We start from the raw sequence: 20,473 nt of genomic DNA on the forward strand, positions 1-20,473 counted from the left end.
GGTATGGTAGTTGGTTGTCCATATTGAATCACAAACTAGACACAGCTGCCAAAAATCATATTTGTTTTAATCCTGTCCTTAATCATTACTGGAGACATGAGGCACCAGCTTTTCTCCATCTGGTTTCACATGGTTTGTTGTTGGCATCACAGCCTTTGTATGGGAGGTGTGATGTTCTCCTATTAAGCTGGCAGTAAGTGAACTGTTTCTCAACTATCACCAGTTGCTTTACGTACATAGCAGACGTCAAAAGAAACAATCCCTTCAAACAGGTCATGACCCCAACAGGGAGGGAGGCCTGGCTGATAACACTTAAGCTGCTTTTTTGTGGCCTGTGCCACACAGTTGTTATGAATCTCTACGGATGTAGAGGATCTACAGGATCTGATTTTGTATGTGTTCGCTGGAAGGTTTTTGCCAGTACATGAGGACACCTGCAAAAATATATGCTTTTACTTCGGTTTTCAGTAAAACCTTAAATGCAGTGTGTCATTATTTCTGTAAAACAAGAACTGTATTTTCGCTGTTAGTTCGTACCATTAATTTCCCAACACACAAGATAAACTCTCAGAGACAGAGATCTCAGTTCAAAGTTTTACTTGCAACAAGCAAGGAGTACAGGCAAAGATCTACATCTGCACTGAGCGGTCTCAGTGTCTTTCAAGCATATATTTAACATGTATAAGCAAAGTTCCTCCTCTCAGCAGTCCTCTGCCGCACCCTGCTCCCTCTCCTCCTCGCAGGGGCGGTTGGTGAGAAACGCAGGTACGCTGACTTCTCACCGTTCAAGGCCTTCTCGAACTCTTCTTTATCTCAAGAATGCAAGCACAGTCTGATACATCCTACACCAACACACATCTCTTTGGTCTGTGTAAAGGTCACAGCAACTATCACACAGTCCTGCATCAGGCTAAAACTTCCTGATAATAAAGCATAAATGTACTAACATAAAAATGTATTAGCATAAGTGTGTCTGCACATTTTCTATTTCCTAACACAGTGTGACCCTAGACTCTCCCCAGGTTTAGCAATCACAGTACCCCTCACATGTAGTGATCAATTTGACATAGATAGATAGAAAGATAGATACATAGATAGATAGATAGATAGATAGATAGATTAGTTTAGTATTGTTTCTCCAGGTTATTTTACTTGCTCATAGTAAACATGGCTTGCCTGTTTTTAAAATATATTATAAAAACAGCAAAGTAACCAATGTACCAACGTTCAATGTTTATTTTTGATATTAAAAGAATAAGCAGTAACCACAACCAACACAAAAATGTTAATCATATAAATGTACAATATTTTTGGTTGAGAAAGGGTGGACTAAAAGTCTGAACAGTGTACAAAATGTAAAAGACATTGATTGTTTATGCTAAGTAAAGCTAAGCACTTAAATAAACTTTGAACTTTGAGCTTTATGAGCTTTTGCTTTAAAGTTTAGGAAAAGTCAAATATAACATTCAGTGTAGATGCCAATGGCTTGTTATTTACAGCGTCATTTAATAAAATTCATTTAATTATCAATACTTATTGTATCGTATCATTTAATAAATGAGTAAAGTCTTAACTGTTATAAAATATATGATTACACATGCTTTCAAAGTTACTAATAGAGATTTGTATGTAAAATAAGACATGTTACATTTTAGATCGTTTTTTACATTAAAGCCCCGTATTGACAACTGTAATGAATCTTCTGTCATTTCAGAGAATTACAGAAAATGAAATTCTTGCTCCTGCAAATGTGAATACAATCGAACCTCTGCCCAGCATGCACTTTAAATCCTCAGTTACACAGTTATAACAGGCTCAGGGTTCTCCTCTGCTGTTGCTTCTTCATTTGCTACCAGTTTATTTGTGTCAACAAGATCAGACTGGTCATTGTTGAAGAAGAGTGGGTTGTCGAAGGTACGTAGCTTTTCAGGGATAGGCAAGTGCCGGCCAGACTTCTTGAACAGAAATAAGATGATGACTGTCCCTATGACAAGTGTCAAAATAACTAGCACAACTGCCAAAATTAAGTGGCCACGGGTTTTGGGATTCACCAGAGAACTTGCTGTAAAAATTAAACAAGTACATGATGAGCCAGAGGAACAAATTCATAATGAGTCAAATAAAAACAACAAACAGATGTAACTTACCGGTTGTCGGTGGCGCTTGTCGTAATACTATAATGAAAACAAATGATCAAAAACGATTAAACTCCAAATATATAAATAATAAATATAAAATTCAATTTCTAAAAATATTTTTGATTTCATTTGTAGATCCAACACTATATGTGCTATACACTCCTGCTAAAAAACATTTAAACTTTAATTCAAACAGAATGCCAGTAAGCATAATGGTCTCACCTTTGGTTACTTTGCAGATATATCCTCTGTCATACCACCGGTTGCCTGTCCTCCATTTCCCATCTGAACTTCTAATCACTCCATAACTGCTGTCATCAGGTTGATATTCACCCCAGTTACTGTAGTCCACAGGAGTTTTATCCAACCACAGCCAAATGCCTGAGAACAAATTCAAAGTCAGTATTTTTGTTTTGTTTGTAGTTTCTTTTTGTAACAGATGAAGTGATACTAAATATCTTTTATTTCACTGTGGATAGAAACAAGAGTTTGCAATATCAAAGTTTTCCAAATGTGCATGCATAACCTGTAATGTAACATTAACATTATTTCATTGTAAAAAATAAAAATAACGTGCTAAAAACAAGCAGAAAACACAGTATTGGCATATCGTCTTCATAAAGTTGTTTAGGTAAATATGTGTGCAAATAGTTGCCTGACTGCAAACGCAGAGCAACATTAGCATTTCTACATGTGTTTCTGGCTACCTGATGAATGCAAATTGAATATTCAGTCTCCTGGCCCGATTGTAATCTTACCCAAACTGAGGAAAATGTATTATTCTTTAGCTACTTAATGCTCTATTATGTTCAGCTTTTTTATTTTGTTGAAAATAGTCATCTGCCGCCTGCAAAGATAATTTTCCCACTGTATGTTCAACAAAGTGTTGCTTAATGTTTTTTTTTCATGAAAAAACAGACAGTATGACTGTACCTTTGTGAGTTTTATACAAGCCGATCCAGAAAGAGTTTAGGCTGTCTTTATATACATTGATATTAGTGGTAATGAAGGATTGCTCAGAGGGATCTTCAATGCTTGCAAGAGATCCACCTTCACAAGCAAACAAAAAAAACAACAACTTGGTCTTTAGTTAAATCTGAATAAAGCTGAGTGATTATGAATATGTATTAGAGCATCAATAGATATTCTTTACCATGTCTTGCACAGTTAGCAGATGCATCTGGCCACTCAATCTTTTGTTTGACAAAGAGGTAACAATGACGCTGAAACGGCAGCCAGCTGTTCCTCTGCCCTCTGAATTGGGCCCTGTCTTCTTCTGGGTCGTCAGGGCAAAATCCTGGAAAATCGTTTGACTCTGTTGGTGGCACTTCTGTGGACGAGAGAGACATTGATGACACTGGGGTCAGCTGATGACCCTATGCTTTGAAGTAAGCACCTAAATGAAACTAAAAAACATAATGCAATGATGATAATTGTAATCATGCCCGGAACAGCTTAAGACAGGATCTATGTCAACATTTAGAGGACACTATTAAAGGTTCGAGAATTTATTAAAATGTATTTGAGCCCAACCTGTAGACTTCATGCAAACGCTGGTCATGTTCTGATTGCACTCAGAAGTCTTCCATTTTCCATCCACATCCACAAACACACAAGATCGGTCTGAACTTGGTTCCCGTCTACCCCAATTGGTAATGGTGATGTGCCAGCCATCAATATATCTGAAATATCCGCCAGTCTGACAGCAAAGATTGATCGGACTGTACTCAGCATCATGAATTCAAAGTCTATAATCAGATAATTTTATTTTAGGAAATTTGTTGCAAGGACTTCAGTGCTTTTGTAGGAAGCATTGAAGTTCTTGTATGGACACAGGCATAGAAAACATTCAGCTTAATAAAAGCTATCAATAATATGTATTAACTATTTGTAAAATACTCAATAGTAAACGTGGCAATCTTGAAGATCTTTGTTTCATTTTCTTTGGTGGCTCCCATGGCAATAAGTAATAATTGCAGGTGTGTTTTGGACCTTACTCTAACAGAGATCCAAACAGCGACTTAGCTGACGGTTGCTTTGCTTTCTTGACTGTTTTCATGTTCGTCGAATTTGTTTTTGTTTTTTTTGTAGATACAGTTGTTTTTGATCTTTCATTGTCTTTAGTCATTGATTATTGTTCAGCCATAGTAACCGTTGACTCGCTACATTAGGAGTGACCAGAAAAAAACAGCACTGGCATACTGGCTCCGCCTACCCTCTCTGGCAGACCAACCACTGCTTGGTGATTGGCGTCACTTATGATTTCTCCTGGGAATGCTGACTCAACACCCAGTATGTAATGCCAAAAATTCTTGTGTTAACTCATTCAGCGATAGATAATGACTTTTGTTCAACTGAAAATCCTGAAGATTGCCACTTAAAAATCCAAAAACATATTTAAGCTTCAACTATCACAGAATACAATTTGTAAGCTACAAATCTTTACAGGAACAAGTCACAAAGTCGTTGTCATGCATCAATATTTTTGCCTGAACATAAGCAAAAGTTGAAGTTAAGAGCAAGTTGGTTGTGTTTGAGTGCAGTTTGAGTGTCTTTCGGCCCTGTACCTCCATTTTGTTCATTCCAATCCACAGAGGAGCTTTTAAAGCCAGCAGCTCGATATAGAGCACTGACCACTCATTTCTCAGGCTAGCCATTTTGGCACCGTCACTGTCACAGTGCTTCTTAGCTGCATCCCAAGTCATTAGTTGAGGGACAGTCTTGATAGAGTCATTGGATATTTTGACATAGCTGGTTAATGTTGGTTCAGGGGAGTCTGGGAGAGAGGGATCTGTTTAAATAGAGAAAATGGACAAATTCAGTTTTTTAATCACACTTTCTGTTTTTCGTTGAATAGATGCTTGAGTCATTCTTATTCTTTTTCCTGTGGGGAATTAAATTTCTTGCGTAATTCAAACACATATTTAAGATACAGTGTATCTTAAATATGTATTGCTGAAACCATAATTTTGATCATTGGAGAATATTTATTACAATACACCAGTTACACAACAAATCATCGATTGCATTTTTACAGTTGGTGCTGTTGTACATAGAGTTACACCCAAATTGAAAATGCATGTACTTATATTTAATCAAAAGCTCCACTGAGGTGTGTGCAAAAATCAAATAATGTAATTTTCTAAAGCTGTGAATTTGATCTTTTCTTAATTTCAAATAAATGCATTAAATGACAATCACTATGTCTCCATAGTGTACATAGCCAAACAATTGTAAAGCAGGTCTTGAATTTTAGGATTTACTTAATTATCTCAGATGTTTTCATCACAATTGTCTTCTGTAAAATACACCAGTGTTTGCTCTTGTAGTCATGCACACGCCATACACCATGGGCCTACTGTTATAGTGCAAGCACCTACAACTAATGTTCACACTGTGCACGACATACAGTATGTGTTGGTTGGCTGATAGTTTTGAATATAATACTACAAATACAGAAACAGTGGAGTATAGACACATCAGATAGTCTGACTGCTTTATGACAGTACTAGAATAAGAAGGTTTTGCTCAAAGCCCCGTAAGAAATACAAAGATTTTGTTCCAGACCTTGTCTATCAAAATCTTTCGAAACCATAGAAAACATGTTTAAGATAAAAGGTAGAGGATAGACTCACCAAGTTTTTGAAGACAGACATATCCATTGGTGTCATTGCAAGACTTTTTTATCCATTTCCCAATACCACTTTTAACATTGGTAGTCATTACAGCACACTCTTTCTGATTAGAGACAAAAAGAGCATTGTGAGGTAAGCAGCAAACTGTGGTAAGGTCCAGGGTAGTTTACATTTTTGCCAGATAAATGCAGTCATGCAGAAAGATGTCTTGGAATCAACTCCTCTTATGGCAGTAGCATGCATCTTGAGCAGCAGTGACAAATGACTGGCAGCATCTTTCCCATAAAAAAAAAAAAAATTACTAATGGGCAAAGTATGATCAGTTGACCAAGATATCAACTATCTATTGGCTAAGAGGAGACAAACCTAATCAATCATTAATCATTTAAATTTGGCCTGGAAGGTAAAAACACTTGTATTTCTTTATTATTGCTTTACACTGACTTTAAATGTTTAAACTGAGTGAAATAGTGAAGAAATGAATAAGCATAATAACATAACAGCACAGTAACAAGAGTTTGATACTGGATTGGTATTGTTATTGTCCTTTTACTTGCAGTTATGACAAATATGCTGAAATTACACAAATGTAGCTGTATTGCACATTACAGTGTGTCAGAAAACTCTTACCTTTTGCCTGGTCGTAATGACATCATAATCCATCTTCAATGTAAAGTCAGGATGTCATGTACGAATACAGAAACAGACAATATATTACAAACAATACCGATGCATATAATTTGTTAGAATTCTGATGAACCAGAGGCATGACTCCAGCTTGTCATAAACGTGTGATGTATTTTAACTCCAAGTCAAGACAAATTAAGTGGTATTGGAAGTTGTTTTACCTCATAGTGCATATAATGCAATCTGTGAGAATAGGGATCACCCTGCAATGGAAAATCAGGATGTATTTAGTAACACACCATAAACGGTATCCTTAAAGCATAACAGCACAGTTATATCTCAAGTACATTAAAAAACAATTAAAGTTACCCAATGGTCATCTATCATTCTTGGTGAGTCGTGGTAGTGCTACAATAGGCAGAGTCACATTTAATCAAACCAAAAACATTAGTAATTTTTATGCATGCAGCTTATAACTTCAGCACTTAACATTATAATGCAAAAATCTGGGTTCACTTACTTCAGTCCCCCAGTTGGCGTAACGCATTGGTCGCCCATCAGTCCAGTAAAATGGACCTCCCTTTACATTATGCAATCCAATCCACAGGTTTGTGGTAGGTGCCTCGACCATTTTAGCAGCCAAAAACACTGAAAATGTAATGCATATTGAAGATTGAAGGTATAACCTCATCTTTTTAACGCATTTTGATGAGGACATAACATATCTCACTTTAGCATTTTCATACTTTTTACACTCGTAGCAAAACTTTCCACTGCTCACCTAGCTAAAAGACTTCCCAAGACTTGCTTGGTTCTGGAAAGACAATAATCATACGAAACATTAACTTTTCTTTCATTAAAATAGTGTGCAGTCTGAGCACCATTTTATTGTAATCAGCTTTTGGCTGTACTAGGTAGACCCTGAATGCCTAAAGTTTCAAGATCCACCCTTGTATATTAAAGCATATATTTATTATGCTTACAGGAAAATATGAATGAACTCAAAAACCTAAATTTTTGTTAATGCAAAAAGCTTAAAATGTGAAAAAAAAAACCTTTTCAATAAGAAAGAGTATTGTCTATGTCACACTTAATTTACATTTTAAGGAAATGTAAATCATGCATTTTTGTGGAAAATAAGAATGATAGTTTTCTGGAAAAACATAAAACAAACCTTGCACCTCTCGTGAGAGAATTGAGGCCAGATTTCCTCCCATTGCTCTGCATTGTGTCCTTGCTCCTTCCCATGTCTCTTTCTGATTATTAATGAAGTTGTAACACTATGGGTGAAAAGTCAACAGGTTAGTGTGATATCTGAAAAGAGCAGTAGCTTATATTTATCCACAAATATATCACTGCTTTGTCAGATTGAATTAATTGCAGCCACTGGGAAGTTAAATCTTTGCATCCTCTGGTAACGCCATCTTTCCAAAGCAGCTATGAAAATCAAGTGTCGTCTGACCTTTAAGTCAAATTTTTCCCAATTTGGTGGGCAGCCACCCTTTGGAGGAACAGTTGGCGCTACAGTAGTGTTGACAGGTGGTGAGCCACTGCGTTTACAAATGGAGTGGTGCTCATACCCACAACCATAATCATGCCAGAACCCTGTGAACCAATCCAAAATATCAAATATTTCAGCAAAAACAATGTGTATTCGTACATTTAAAATCTACTATCAGACTAATTCATTTTTCATTCATAATTCACGGTTCATTATAATTCATTATGTTAACTATGTCAGTGAAGATCAATTAATTTTAAGCTACTCACCCATAGAGGTAGTCATGACAACACAGTTCTCGTCATTGTTCAGGAAATCTGGTTGATTTTCATCCCACCTTTGAAACACTACTGGAGATCCATCCATCCACCTTTTTGGAACACAATAAAATAATTTTACTTAAATTTCTTACCTTCATTTACCTTCATCTGGTTCAGAACCACTGGCACCAGATCAACTTGGCAACAGTAACTATTTAAGAAGAATCCAATAAAATTGCACACAGCACATCACTTTATTCTGCTGGACACATCACCTACACGTCACATAATTTTGATACTTTTCAGTTTTATTTAATCTATGCATTATTTAATTCATACTCACCCAAATGTTTTATCAAGATCTACAGTCAGTCCTATCCAGAAGTTCCTATAACTTCTATAGATCTATAATAGAGACAGAGATGCACGGTAGAACCAGTATTACTTACATTACACTGTGTTCTGAAATTAAATGCCATGGCTAATGAGTAATGTCAGTGATATAGTATAAATGTCTTTGCTCACCTGTTTCCATAAAAACACAGCTTCAGCTTCACTGTTGATAGTTACTAAGTCACCATGCCTCTGTTGGCAGAAGTGACGAGCTTCTTCCATGGCCATCCCTACTCTGTTGAAATAATACTGATTCCCATTCCATTCTAGCCACCCGTCTGAGGTCCTATTGTAGTCTGCAAATATGTTAGAAATGTGTAATAATTTACAGTGCATGCACAAGTTCAGATTTTCAGATGCTTTTTAGCCACGGTAGTGGCATGGTTCTCTGAGGTGAAAACCTCAAAACTTGATTTCACTTTTCACTTATCAAATAAAACATCTCAATTTCTACTTGATGGATTGGCACAAAATAATCTTTTTCTCTCTCTCTTTTATATACAGAGATTGTTGTTATTATTAGTACTGTTGGCATTTCCTTTTTATTTGATAAGCAGGGGAGAGAAAGGGTCGGGTTCGTACCTAAGCCATTGCAGTAAGGACTCGGCCTTGATACATGGCATGAGGTCTATCAGGCACCCATGGCATTCTGTATAGACATTCATCATCTGCAGTTGTACTGCTCCTCCTACTTTGGAGATCCCATGACTTTGGCACCATTAGTTTCACATATGTGGTTTTGAGTGAAATGGCTTATTAAACATTATACTTGCTTAACATCAGGATATAAGCGGTGTCATTGTGGCAATATTAGCATTGTAACATTAGCATTTAGCTTAAGTACAGCCTTACAGAGCCGCTAGCCTGACACTTGTTCTAGGTGTATGAATTCTGATGTGTAAATGTAAGCATTTGTTACTTAAGTTCCACACTAAAAAATGAGGATCAACCCACAGTGAAGTAGAAGCAGCAGCAAATTTAAGTCATACAATGGAAATTAAGATTTGGGCTCAAAGCATATGTGCCATGTTTTCTATGTGGCTGAATAGAAAAATGGTCTACTTACCAGGTTTGACAGGGTCTGGAGGCAGTTTTGGAGTCACTCCTGTAATGATGTGAACAAAAGATAATTATACTCCTGTCACTTAACAGGCAGCACTGAGTTGAGAATATGTTACTTAAATAAAGGAAAAGGAAGTCAAGTTCTCTGTTAACCTTCAGCAATGGTTATAAAAGAGTTATGTACTCTTCTTTGGACTTTGGTAACCAAATAGGAGAAAGAAATAGTTTCAGTCCCTCATTTTACCTGCACGGATCTGGCACAGCCATCCATGGCTCAGCTCACAGTGCACATCGTTCCAAGATCCTCCTCTCCTTTCCCGTCTATGTATTTTGAATTCAGTGCAAGATTCCACATTGTTTTTATTGTTTGGCTCTCCTTCCTCCCAGTGTTGGAACTGCAGCTGTAGATAAAAGCAAACAATAAAAGACATTGATGTATCATTTTATTTCTCTTTCAATTGAGTGTCCTAAACTAAAAATTACCGACTTAACTATTAAACAAGAAAACTGTTAACTCACTGGGGATCCATCGCTCCATACATAACCAGTGACTGGGTCAGGGGCACTAAGTCCAATCCAGAGTGTGTCATAGCTAGATGGATAAATTCAATTAATGATTCCAGTATAAACTCTGTTTGTTAAACGTTAAAAGAGCAAACCTGTGTCTAACTTAATAGTTATCTGTACCATCACTATTAAAGTACTCTGCTGTCTTTAGCTAACCTTCAACTTCTGCTGCAATCAGTTTTATATTTTCTAAATGTTTTATACTATGGTCATACTGTACCGGTCTGGTAGCATTCGTAGCTCATCCTCACTGTGGATGCTAAGCAGGTCTCCTCCGATGGCCCTGCAGTAATCTCTGGCCTGATACCAGGTCTTCTTATTTGAAGTTGATTCCATAAACAGCTAAAACACAAGACAAAGAGCTTCAACATAATTTGGTACAAGGACATCACAACAAGCTCTGATCATCATTTAAAGGGAACAATAGTGTTTCATTGTCTTAGCACTCTTTGCATTTATGCTGATTGGAGTAGTATCAGCATGTTGTTTAGTAATAACACAAACAAATACCCATTTCTGGTACTTGAAATGTCTAAGATGCCAAACGTACACCATAGATTTCAGCTGTTGATTAGAATATTGTTTTAGACTTTGGATAGTTGGGTTTTTATGTGGCAAGTTTTGTCAGTGCAGCTATTATTTATCAGCAGTAGCATGCTAGTCAGCTTAGTCTGGATAGCTACAGTCAAAATGAACAACGATTGGGTACAAACTGTGTGCGGACATTGTTAAATATGATGTCAGATGTCTGATGTCAGGTATGTCTGTCTTCAATCATGTTATTTATGATGCCATCACCCAGGTGTGTTGAAAAGTGGAAGACGTGTCAAAAGATAGAAAAATTTGTTTTACCTCGCAGAAGACAGGAATTTGCTGTGCTACTGTTACCTTAAACAATGAACTAAGATGCTAGTTGGGATTTGAACTAACCATTTAAAACACCAAGGTCACACAATAATACAAGGACACTAAATGATCGAGGCAGTAGTAGACTAGTAACTCCCCTGTTTCATGTGGTAAAATTACAGCTTTTGTCAGTGTCTGGTGGCTTTGAAGAGAGCTAAGGTGATGAGAGGGAAGTGTTGAAAATCTAAATATAGGGTACACTTTAAACTAATATAGATTTTTTTTTTCAGGTGGCTAAATTAGGTTATTCTGCTGACCCTGACCATAGCAGTACATTACTTAGCGTCTATGCCATGACTCCGGCCTGCTCCATCCTTTTTATCTGTTTGTGTTTTTACATGTGGCTGTACCTTGTAGCAATAGTTTCTTGATCCTATTTTAGTCCAGTCAAGCGGACACTTGGTAGGGGTAGGAATTGGCGGTGCAGGGGTTAAAGCAGCCCCCTCTGCCTGGTGTTTGCAGATGTATTTCTCCTTATTGGTGCAGGGCAGCACATCCCAGAGGCCAGCAAAAATCCCAGTTGTCATAGCAACACAGCCCTGATGGTGACCTTGCATTGTTTAGGGAGAAATTGTGAAAAGTCAGTTTTGAAACCAGTCTCTGTCACATCACCTTAGAGATAGTTTAAAATTTTTCCATACCTGGCATTTCAGCGTTCCAGTGAGTAAATCTCACTGTGTCTGTGTTGGTCCACACAAATACATCTATGTTTTTCTGGTTTGAGAGGCCCAGCCAGAAGTGTTTCTCTGGTCTCAACCCCACCAAGCTGACAAGGAAGGCGTTATCCACCCTGGAAGTATTTACAGAAGTAGAAGCTTAGAATTTCTGATGTATTAGAGTAACAAGTACTTGAATGATTGTTCTGTTTAGATTCTGTAACGTAAATCCTAATACGTTTGAACTTTTGAGGTGTAGTGTTACTCAGAACATTTGGAGTAAAAGTAAATGTTCTTACCCACTTGAAACATCAGCTAAGTAAGAATTTGAGCTCTTGCAGTCATCTTTAGCTCCATCAAAAGTTTTGCTCTGTGTCCCTATAAAGTAGCAGTATGAGCCATGTCTTCTCCACATCTGCATCATTGGAAAACAAAAAAGCTGTTGGTGTTGGTAATTAACCAATATTTAGGGGGAGGAAAACGGAAAGTAACACACCACAACAACTTTTACCATTGGTGCCTAGTTTTCCTGTAAGCTTTCAAACCTACTGTATGCTATATCAGAAACATTTGCAAGGTACTATAATCACAACAATCCCAAGAGCCAACACCCACTTGGACAGTTGGTTGATGGTTTTGTAGATACACTACACATTCTCATTGGTTGAACAATTGCTGGTGTTACTTTCATAAGGAGAGATGCCTTTTTAGTTCACTATTTTTATGTATTTATTATGCTGTGATACTGTAATTCAGCACTAGTGGAGGACTGGCACTGGATTGAAGGAGTGATCAGTATGGAGCGCAAGAAGAAGAAACATGTGTGTGTTGACAGTGCAGGGAATTAATTAGCAAAGCAGTAGAATAACTTGCATGCTTTGTGAAGCAGGGCAGGTTTAGCAGTGTGAATTTATGAGAGCTTTGCTTCACTGAAAACTGCTGCTTGCTGCTCTCTGAGACAGCAAACAACACTGAAGTCAGAAATGGTGAAAAAGCTCTGTTGAATTACTGATGGTAGAGTTAGGAGAGATGCCCAGAAGTTCAGGCACTACACCCAGGTTAAACTTTGAGGATTATGTAATAAGAGAGAAATATTTTTATAAATATGTAAACTTAACACACAGCTTTGCATCCAGGTTCCTGCTGAACTTCTTCTCCAGTGGGTATTGAGCCACTCATCTTCATACAAATGAAGCCATGTTTCTCATCACACACACGGTCAGCCCAGTTCCCATTCTGCAACATAGTACCATAGAAGACTGGATGTACTGGAAGGTACCAAAGTCAGTGCACTTGTACATCAAACGTCAAACAAGGCGCCATAGATTTAAAACGGTTCAAATGTAACATCATACCATAGATACAGACATGTACAACAGACAGTGCACCATGTATTCAATGTAATGCATGTAAAGGGTTAAGTAAATTGTGATATGTAGCGGCATAATTTTTGTCTGCCTAACAGAATTAGGTTAAAGAGCATTACTTAATTCCACTTTCTCTTAATGAGTAGATGTTAAGTGCATAAACATTAAGGTAATATGTGCACCGTATCCACGTGGCTCTCCTTACCTTTTCCCTCATGAGAACACAGTCTTTTATATCAGTGGAGACAGCAGGTTTCCCAAATTCCCAGCTAGTGAAGCTGACAGTAGAGTGGTCAATCCAGTCAAATAGCCCCTCTGTCTTCTGGTCATTCAGTCCAATCCAAAGCTCATCAGTGGATGCTGCAGACAAGGACAGAATAGATAATCTTTTATGTAAAATATGTCAATAAATAAAATGTGCTATATCAGAAAGCAAAACTCATGCATTTATTGGATAGGGCAATTGTTTAGACCTTCATCTTGTACCTAAAGTGATAATGAAAAAAAATCGTTAGGATCTGTCAGCCTCAGCTCAGCACATGACAATAGATCATTTTAGATTTTACATTCACTTTGTGGTAGTTAATTAGAGCAGGGCATCACAATGCCAGAAGAAAGACCTGAGTGCTTAAAAGGCTGTTCTTTGTCAAAAGAATTTCCCCCATGATTGTGTGTGTATTTGTTGTTTTCATGTACCATATTCAAGTTGAGAGATGATAAAGCTTTGGTCTTCCACATTGCGGATGCTCACTAGGTCCCCTGCTTCATTACGACAGTGTCTCTGGGCATCAGACCATGTTCTCTTAGTGCGATTGATGTGGAAGCAGTGGTCATTGTAGGAAATCCATGGTCTTGAACAAAATCCCCACTCAACAGCTGATCATGAAAAGAATAAAGAAGTACATTGACTTAGTGATATACCAAAGGAGCTTTACAGTTCTGAGGAGATGTGTAGAATAGAGTATATCTTTTTGCTTACCATGTGTGGGCACTTCCTCAGCTGCTTTACTGTAGCAGATGTACCCGAGTTTCTTGGTGCATGTTGAGCTTTGCCAGGTGTACTGGACAGCAGGATCAATGATTGCACAGTTGTGTCCTGGATTAGGAAGTGGATGTCCTAAAACAAGAAAATGGTTATGCTTGACAAGTTGCACACAGCCTCACATCAGCTTTCGAAGTCGCTTCGAGGTCGCATTTCAAAAAATCAGTATCCGATTCTGAACCACATATGAAAGTCGCCCAAATCTGGTTCAGAAGGATCAGAATTGATGTGTTTTTTGCTGTTCACACTGTCACGGCTTGCAGTGTGAATGTAGTCACATACATAACCCTCTGTAAAACCACAATGTATGTCATGTATGTTCTTTTTTTGGATGGATTTGACAAACAAGATATAACTAATAATATTACTTATTATTAATAATATAACTAATTTGTCAGCTGTAGGGACGCTGGTAGACAAATTTTGCCCCCTTTGTACAGAGCCAGGCTAGCTGTGTCCAATCTCTATGCTAAGCTAAGCCTTATATATATGAGAGTGATGTTTATCTTCTCACTTAACTCTTGTCACTAGGCTCATATGAGAATTGTAATACCAACAGCAAAATCAGCAGTAACCACAGAAAGAACAAGCAGAAATAAAAGAGGTAACATCACTTTTCGTTCGAGTTTACAAAGTTCCTAAACACATGATCTTTGAATAAGTGAATACTTGAAGTACAACATGAAAAAAATCATACTGAAAAGAATGTTTTGAAATGGTTTGTAAAATATTGATGAATGAAATGGCGATGAATTCCAAAAAACTAATTTGAAAGATATGCATAATCATAACTAGACCAATTTAGGTAGGAGGTAGGTTGTTCCATAATTTAAGGGCTTACTTTGTAGTAATTCAAAGGGATGTGATTGCCTCATACAGATTTGAGCATAAAAGAGGAGCACTTTCAGCTTACTTGACTGGCTTTAAATAAAAGTTGAAAAAATTAGTAATCACAGGTGTTCACTATACTGGATTCTATCTTGTTTAAATGAAAAGTGTTTTGCCAGCCAGCTTCCTTCTGCTTGACATTGCAGATATAGGTTGAGTATAAAGCGCCTACCTGAGTCCCATTTCATATAACGGTAAGGCCTCCCGTTAGTCCATGTCCAGCCATGTTCTGGATCCAGGATCAGCCCAGTCCAAAGCTTGCCCCCTGACCCTATTAGTACTGTTGGGGGCAAGGGAGACAAACGTGACAAAATAATGAGTTCCTCCTTGTGTCACCAGATGTTGGTCACCACATTTTGACACCACAACAGTATGCATGCAAACATTCACATTCATCAATGCATGTAATGCATTGATGAACATGTAAATTAGTCAATTTTTAATTAAGAGCTCTATTATGAATAAGATCCAGTAATAAAATATAATAACCAGCCTTAAGTGTAGAAAACTAATGGTCCAAAATGAATTGGTACATTGTTAGTGTGTGTACTGAAATACATGCTTCCTTTATCAATACATTCAGTAAAGAGTCAGTGTCGTCTTACCTGTGACATAAGCCTGCTCGTGAGGATCGGTGATACTGAGCAGGGAGGCCCCCTGCTGTTTGCAGCTGGTTTCAGCCTGTGACCAAGTCACAGCTGCATCTATGTTGAACTGGTAATACGCTCCTGTTGTTGGGTGTATAGTCCAGCCCTCTTTGGCTGTAAACATGTATCCAAAACATGGGTAAGTTATGCTGACCACAAAGTATAATACTGTCTCTTTGTAACCTGAAGTTGTATATTTTTGTCTTTACATCACAATTACATGATGGGGGTTGAATCAACCACAAATTAGGCCTTAAATCAAATGATAGCTCCTGACAATGTTGCCAACAGTTTTTTAAGGTAAAAACTCAAATACTTAACATCCAATCACTGCTCCCTGCTGTTTGTCCATCCAATTAATGTGTAGGAAAATGATCTAGGAACTAGTTTTCATAAAAATATTCTCATATATATATATATATATATATATATACAGTTTGACATCAGGGCTCTACTGATTACATTGTTGTCATCTGTTAAATTAATTGCCAAACATTTTGGAATTAAGAGGTTTGTGTTGTTTTTCTAGAAAGAAAGTCAAAATTACCTGATTCCATCTATTTAATTATATTATTCTCTGGTTTCTTTACTTCTCTATGATGGTAAACTGAATATGTTTGGGTTGTGGACAAAACGAGGACGTTTGAGGACGTCATCTTGGACTTTGGGACACACTGACAGACATTTTTCACTGTTTTCTGGCAAAAAATAATCAACATATTAATTGCTAATGAAAACAATCGTTAATTGCAGCCTCATTTGACGTAATCTAGTAGTTGGCAACACTGGCTCCTGGAAGCTCTCCCACCCACTTCTGCATACAACGTTTTCACAGGCAGCACTCACAAGTAACTGGGCAGTAGCCCCAGCGTTCGCTTTGAAACTTTGTTTCAACCGCACACCAGAGAGTCTTTTGTGGGGAGTCAATTGTAGTGCAGTCCGGGTACCACTGGTCTTTGTACTGGAAGGGAAACATGCACAGCATTCCAGCTCCATTTCCACCAATGGCATAAAGCTCTGAGAGGTGATAAGAACAAAATTAAGAATGGTTTCAGAACATCTGTACCTATATGGAATCAGATTTGTGTCAAAAGTTTCAAGCAAAACGTATTAAAAGTCGATTAAAATAGTTCAGTTGTTCAAGGATGTAGTTTTGCTCTCGACCTCTCTCTCTTTTGATTACGCTTCTGGCTTTTTCGTTGACGCTGCCAGATTCTTTGTTTGAGTTTTGACACAAACCTATCGTGTGGGCGGGCTCTTTCAAGGGCGTGTTCCTATTGGCTGTTGAGTTTTTGATCGACATTCGCCATGCAAGGCATGCATGAAGAGGAAGCATAGGGGGGCGAATGAAAGATTCTTTCTCCCGCTTGGTGATTAGAAAAAGTTAAAAAAACATTATAGATCCCCAGGAGTCAATTCAAGCAAACAGGGGAACAACCTCTGGGTCACAGCCGTGTCGCTCAGGAGTTATTTGTTTTCAAGAGACATTTTTTATTTTGAAGGTTATAATTTTTTGCTTGAGTTCATTTTTTTCTCTCTCAAATCCATTTATTTTGATTGACTTTTAATAAGTTTTGCTTGAAACTTTTGACACAAATCTGATTCCATATACCTACAGTGCTTTAGCTGTCTATCACAACCGATGGCAAGCCGCTTCAAAACATGATGCTAAATTCTTTTTTAAATGCAGGAATGAATCCTGAGATTATGTATGTTTTATTTTTCCACAGTTCATATTAATATTTAAGATATTTCAATTATGAGTAGCTGTTTACCAGTTTGACCTTCTGTTGGATAAAGCTAATATGTAAAATTAATTTTTAACATAACCCCACACCTTTAAAATACTATCTAAATCTAAATCATCTTCATTAGTTTAGTTTTGTATTTGTAATTCTATGAAAATGGTTATGATTTAGTGTGGCTAGTGCAACTCCTTCAAAACAACACCGTACCTCTGTATGTTCTTGTGCAAGCACCGCTGGATGTCCCTGAAATTATGAGGTGGCTATTGGGTCCTATTGTTTTGGAGAGAACTGCTGTGTTGTCTGCTGTGAGATCAATGTAGAGCTCTTGGTCTTTGAGGGCGAGCACTGTTTCATTCCTGCATTCCCACTTCTGGAGTTCGCTCTTTTCGTCACAATCATAGAGGCTTATTTCACTTCCCACACTTTTGCCCTGGACTCCTAGGCACTTCTTCCTCTGCTGGACCAAAATTCGGTTGTCAGTCGTCCAGCGTAAGTCATTGCAGTTGTTATTTGTTTTAACCAAACAAAAACCAGTGGCCTTGTTTGTTAGTTGAAATGGTGAATCTGAGAAATGAGAGACAATTCAGAAAATCCTTCAGACAATACAATCTTTGCACAGTGTCTCACTGGGGTTGTTTCAGTTGTATCTGTTTATATATTATATTATTTAGGCAATAATACTGACATTTAATCACAGAATAATCTGATATGAATATGAAAACAAAAAGTAAATTCTCAATCTCAGTTTTGAAACTGAAGCAAATACACATGAATGACACACCCATGGTAAAGGACACAAAAGCCTTGCTTACAGAGTAGAGTGCACATCTACACAATCTCACTAAGAAGTCCAAATTAAAAAATAATTAAATGTTGGAATACTGTACCATCTGAAGCCAAACATTGTAATGTTTGGATGAGGAGCACAAAGGCTGCACAAGTTATCTTCATTGTTGATACTCTTCTAAGACGTCTTACAGCAGAAGACTTTATCCATGCATGTCTCACAGTGGATTTAAGAACTGTGTGAATGAATGTTGAATGTCAATCTTAATAGCACTGACACATCCTGTCTCGTCGTGTCGTCATGACTTTTTTTTTGTCATGTCTCAGACTTTTTTCTTCTCCAACATTTTACTTCAAATGAACAAGGAAGAGAAAAAAATTTACCGCTTATTTTTTTTAATACCGGAACTCAAATGCTGATACTTGCACACTTAGCTTTTTTTTCCCCACTGTAATGCATATTGCATTCCCAGAACAACTTGCACATTACCAGTGGATGTGTGCCATTGCATAACAAACGGACACTGTGGGAAACAGGAAGTACTGGTATCTTGGTAAATGACCTTTTAAATAACAGCCAGTCTACGCAGATACTAAATACATGAACCAGAGCACGACATTGTGATAGTTTTCCTTCATCTTACCAGTCTTTAACACTCCCACTGGTTGCCATTAAGATATAACCAGATATTCCCCATATTAATCATACAGTAGTTTTCCTGAACCCCATTCATGAATATGGTGAATGTGACTTCTTCTATGGTTTTGCCACCCTATGTAAAGATGGAGAAGCAGATGTGACACAAACTGCGGTTGGTTCAGCCAAACATGATTCACAGAGATTCTATAGAACATTGTGGTTGACCGTTTGAAATTCTTGTCAATTTCAACTGCACTGGTGAAAGTATTGTGCAATATTCAGAGCAAGGAAGCTATCATAATGCTGACGTTCTGTTTTCTTGGCGTGGGGTTATGTCTCTGTTAGCTGCACCTACTCAAGAACTAAATAGCCAGAAAGTCCCTAAATCTCTTGGTAGTTAAATCACTTATCATTTTGTGTTTCACAAAATGGTTTGTTTGGTCATTAAATTGTTGCTTTGCATAGTACTTTTCAGCAGACATAACTCAGTACTACCACTCAATCTGTCCCTGTACCTTCATGGGTTTTTTTTTCTATTCTTGTCACTTGTCACATGTGAACAACAGTGTAAAACACTGTATACTGTGATATAAATATAAAAAATGTTGTCAATTAACATAATGCAAGCAGTAATTATTTTTCCTCCACTACCTATTTGACAAACTGTTAAGTAGTGTATAAACATAATCTCTAGTAGTCAAAAAGTAGACAGTTGGGCGTTTCATTGGATGGTACTTCTGAAAACCTACAGTGACAAGTGGAGATGAAATGGTTAACAACTCTGGCTTGTATAGAGTTCACTTTAAGGCCATAAAAGACATAAGATGGGCTGAAGACGCAAAATTACGGTTGATGAATCACTGTCCGCTAAAGAGTAAACGCTGCAAATCTGCCCTCAACACCTCACACCCTTAACCCTCGGCTTGCAGAAGCAGCAGAGGAAGTAGGCTTGCATGTGTGACCGGAAGCGAGAGAAAAAGTGTTTGATTAAAGAAGTGATTTGATGTTGAAATACTAACTTAGTACACACATATGACTTCCCAGTGATTTTTTTTTTGTGCTGGAAATGGTTTACACGTTGCATTTACTATATCATTAGAGTTCATTAGGACCCAGTTACAGATAATGTGATTTGGTTGTTTGGAGCAAATTCATGAAAACAAAATTCATGTGTGACTTGTTGAATGAAAAAGAATGTCATGTTCAAAGAGGAAGTGGCTTCTGTGAATCTGAGAAGTGAGCTGTAACAACACTGGTGATGAGTAAGAAGTCAAAGAGTAAACAGGTGAGATGTGCTGGTACAAATTGCTTAATAGACAGAGCAGTTGTGCAATATCCAGTTGAAATTGAGCATTTGGTAATCTTTGGTTAATCATTGTTAGATTGTTGCCAGTGTGTTGCCTCTTCTGTCCAAACGGAATGATTTAGTATCTCGCTTTAAATGCAGTATTAACCATGATCTAAGATTAGCTTTGGGTCATAAATTATCTCAAAAACAGAGGTCCTCCAAACCCCTCAAAGTTTAAAAATACTGAATAGAAAATATCACTTACTAAAACTGTCATCTATTTTGTTTTAACATTGTTTTATGAGCAATGCACATCTTAAGA

At 37.4% G+C, this 20,473-nt stretch overlaps 1 protein-coding gene across 1 annotated transcript; it reads right to left on the minus strand.

The window, feature by feature from the left end:
• Positions 1–580: 580 nt before the first annotated feature.
• LOC139213893 (macrophage mannose receptor 1-like) lies at positions 581–18,451 on the minus strand. Its single transcript, XM_070844587.1, has 33 exons — positions 18,325–18,451; positions 17,645–18,001; positions 16,536–16,706; positions 15,648–15,803; positions 15,215–15,322; positions 14,092–14,229; positions 13,809–13,988; positions 13,318–13,472; positions 12,868–12,981; positions 12,045–12,160; positions 11,731–11,879; positions 11,440–11,639; positions 10,404–10,525; positions 10,136–10,208; positions 9,861–10,017; positions 9,621–9,659; positions 8,687–8,850; positions 8,505–8,566; positions 8,171–8,271; positions 7,863–8,005; positions 7,575–7,680; positions 6,921–7,048; positions 6,770–6,808; positions 6,622–6,663; positions 6,404–6,436; positions 5,774–5,876; positions 4,706–4,929; positions 3,672–3,837; positions 3,292–3,468; positions 3,072–3,188; positions 2,361–2,519; positions 2,148–2,174; positions 581–2,062 (listed from the first exon to the last, which is right to left on the minus strand). The coding sequence occupies exons 1-33, from the start codon at positions 18,386–18,388 to the stop codon at positions 1,797–1,799; spliced, it is 4,356 nt and encodes a 1,451-aa protein (XP_070700688.1). The 5' UTR covers positions 18,389–18,451; the 3' UTR covers positions 581–1,796.
• Positions 18,452–20,473: the final 2,022 nt, after the last annotated feature.

Source organism: Pempheris klunzingeri, chromosome 15 (genome assembly GCF_042242105.1).
Source record: "Pempheris klunzingeri isolate RE-2024b chromosome 15, fPemKlu1.hap1, whole genome shotgun sequence".
NCBI classification, from domain to species: Eukaryota; Metazoa; Chordata; class Actinopteri; order Acropomatiformes; family Pempheridae; genus Pempheris; species Pempheris klunzingeri.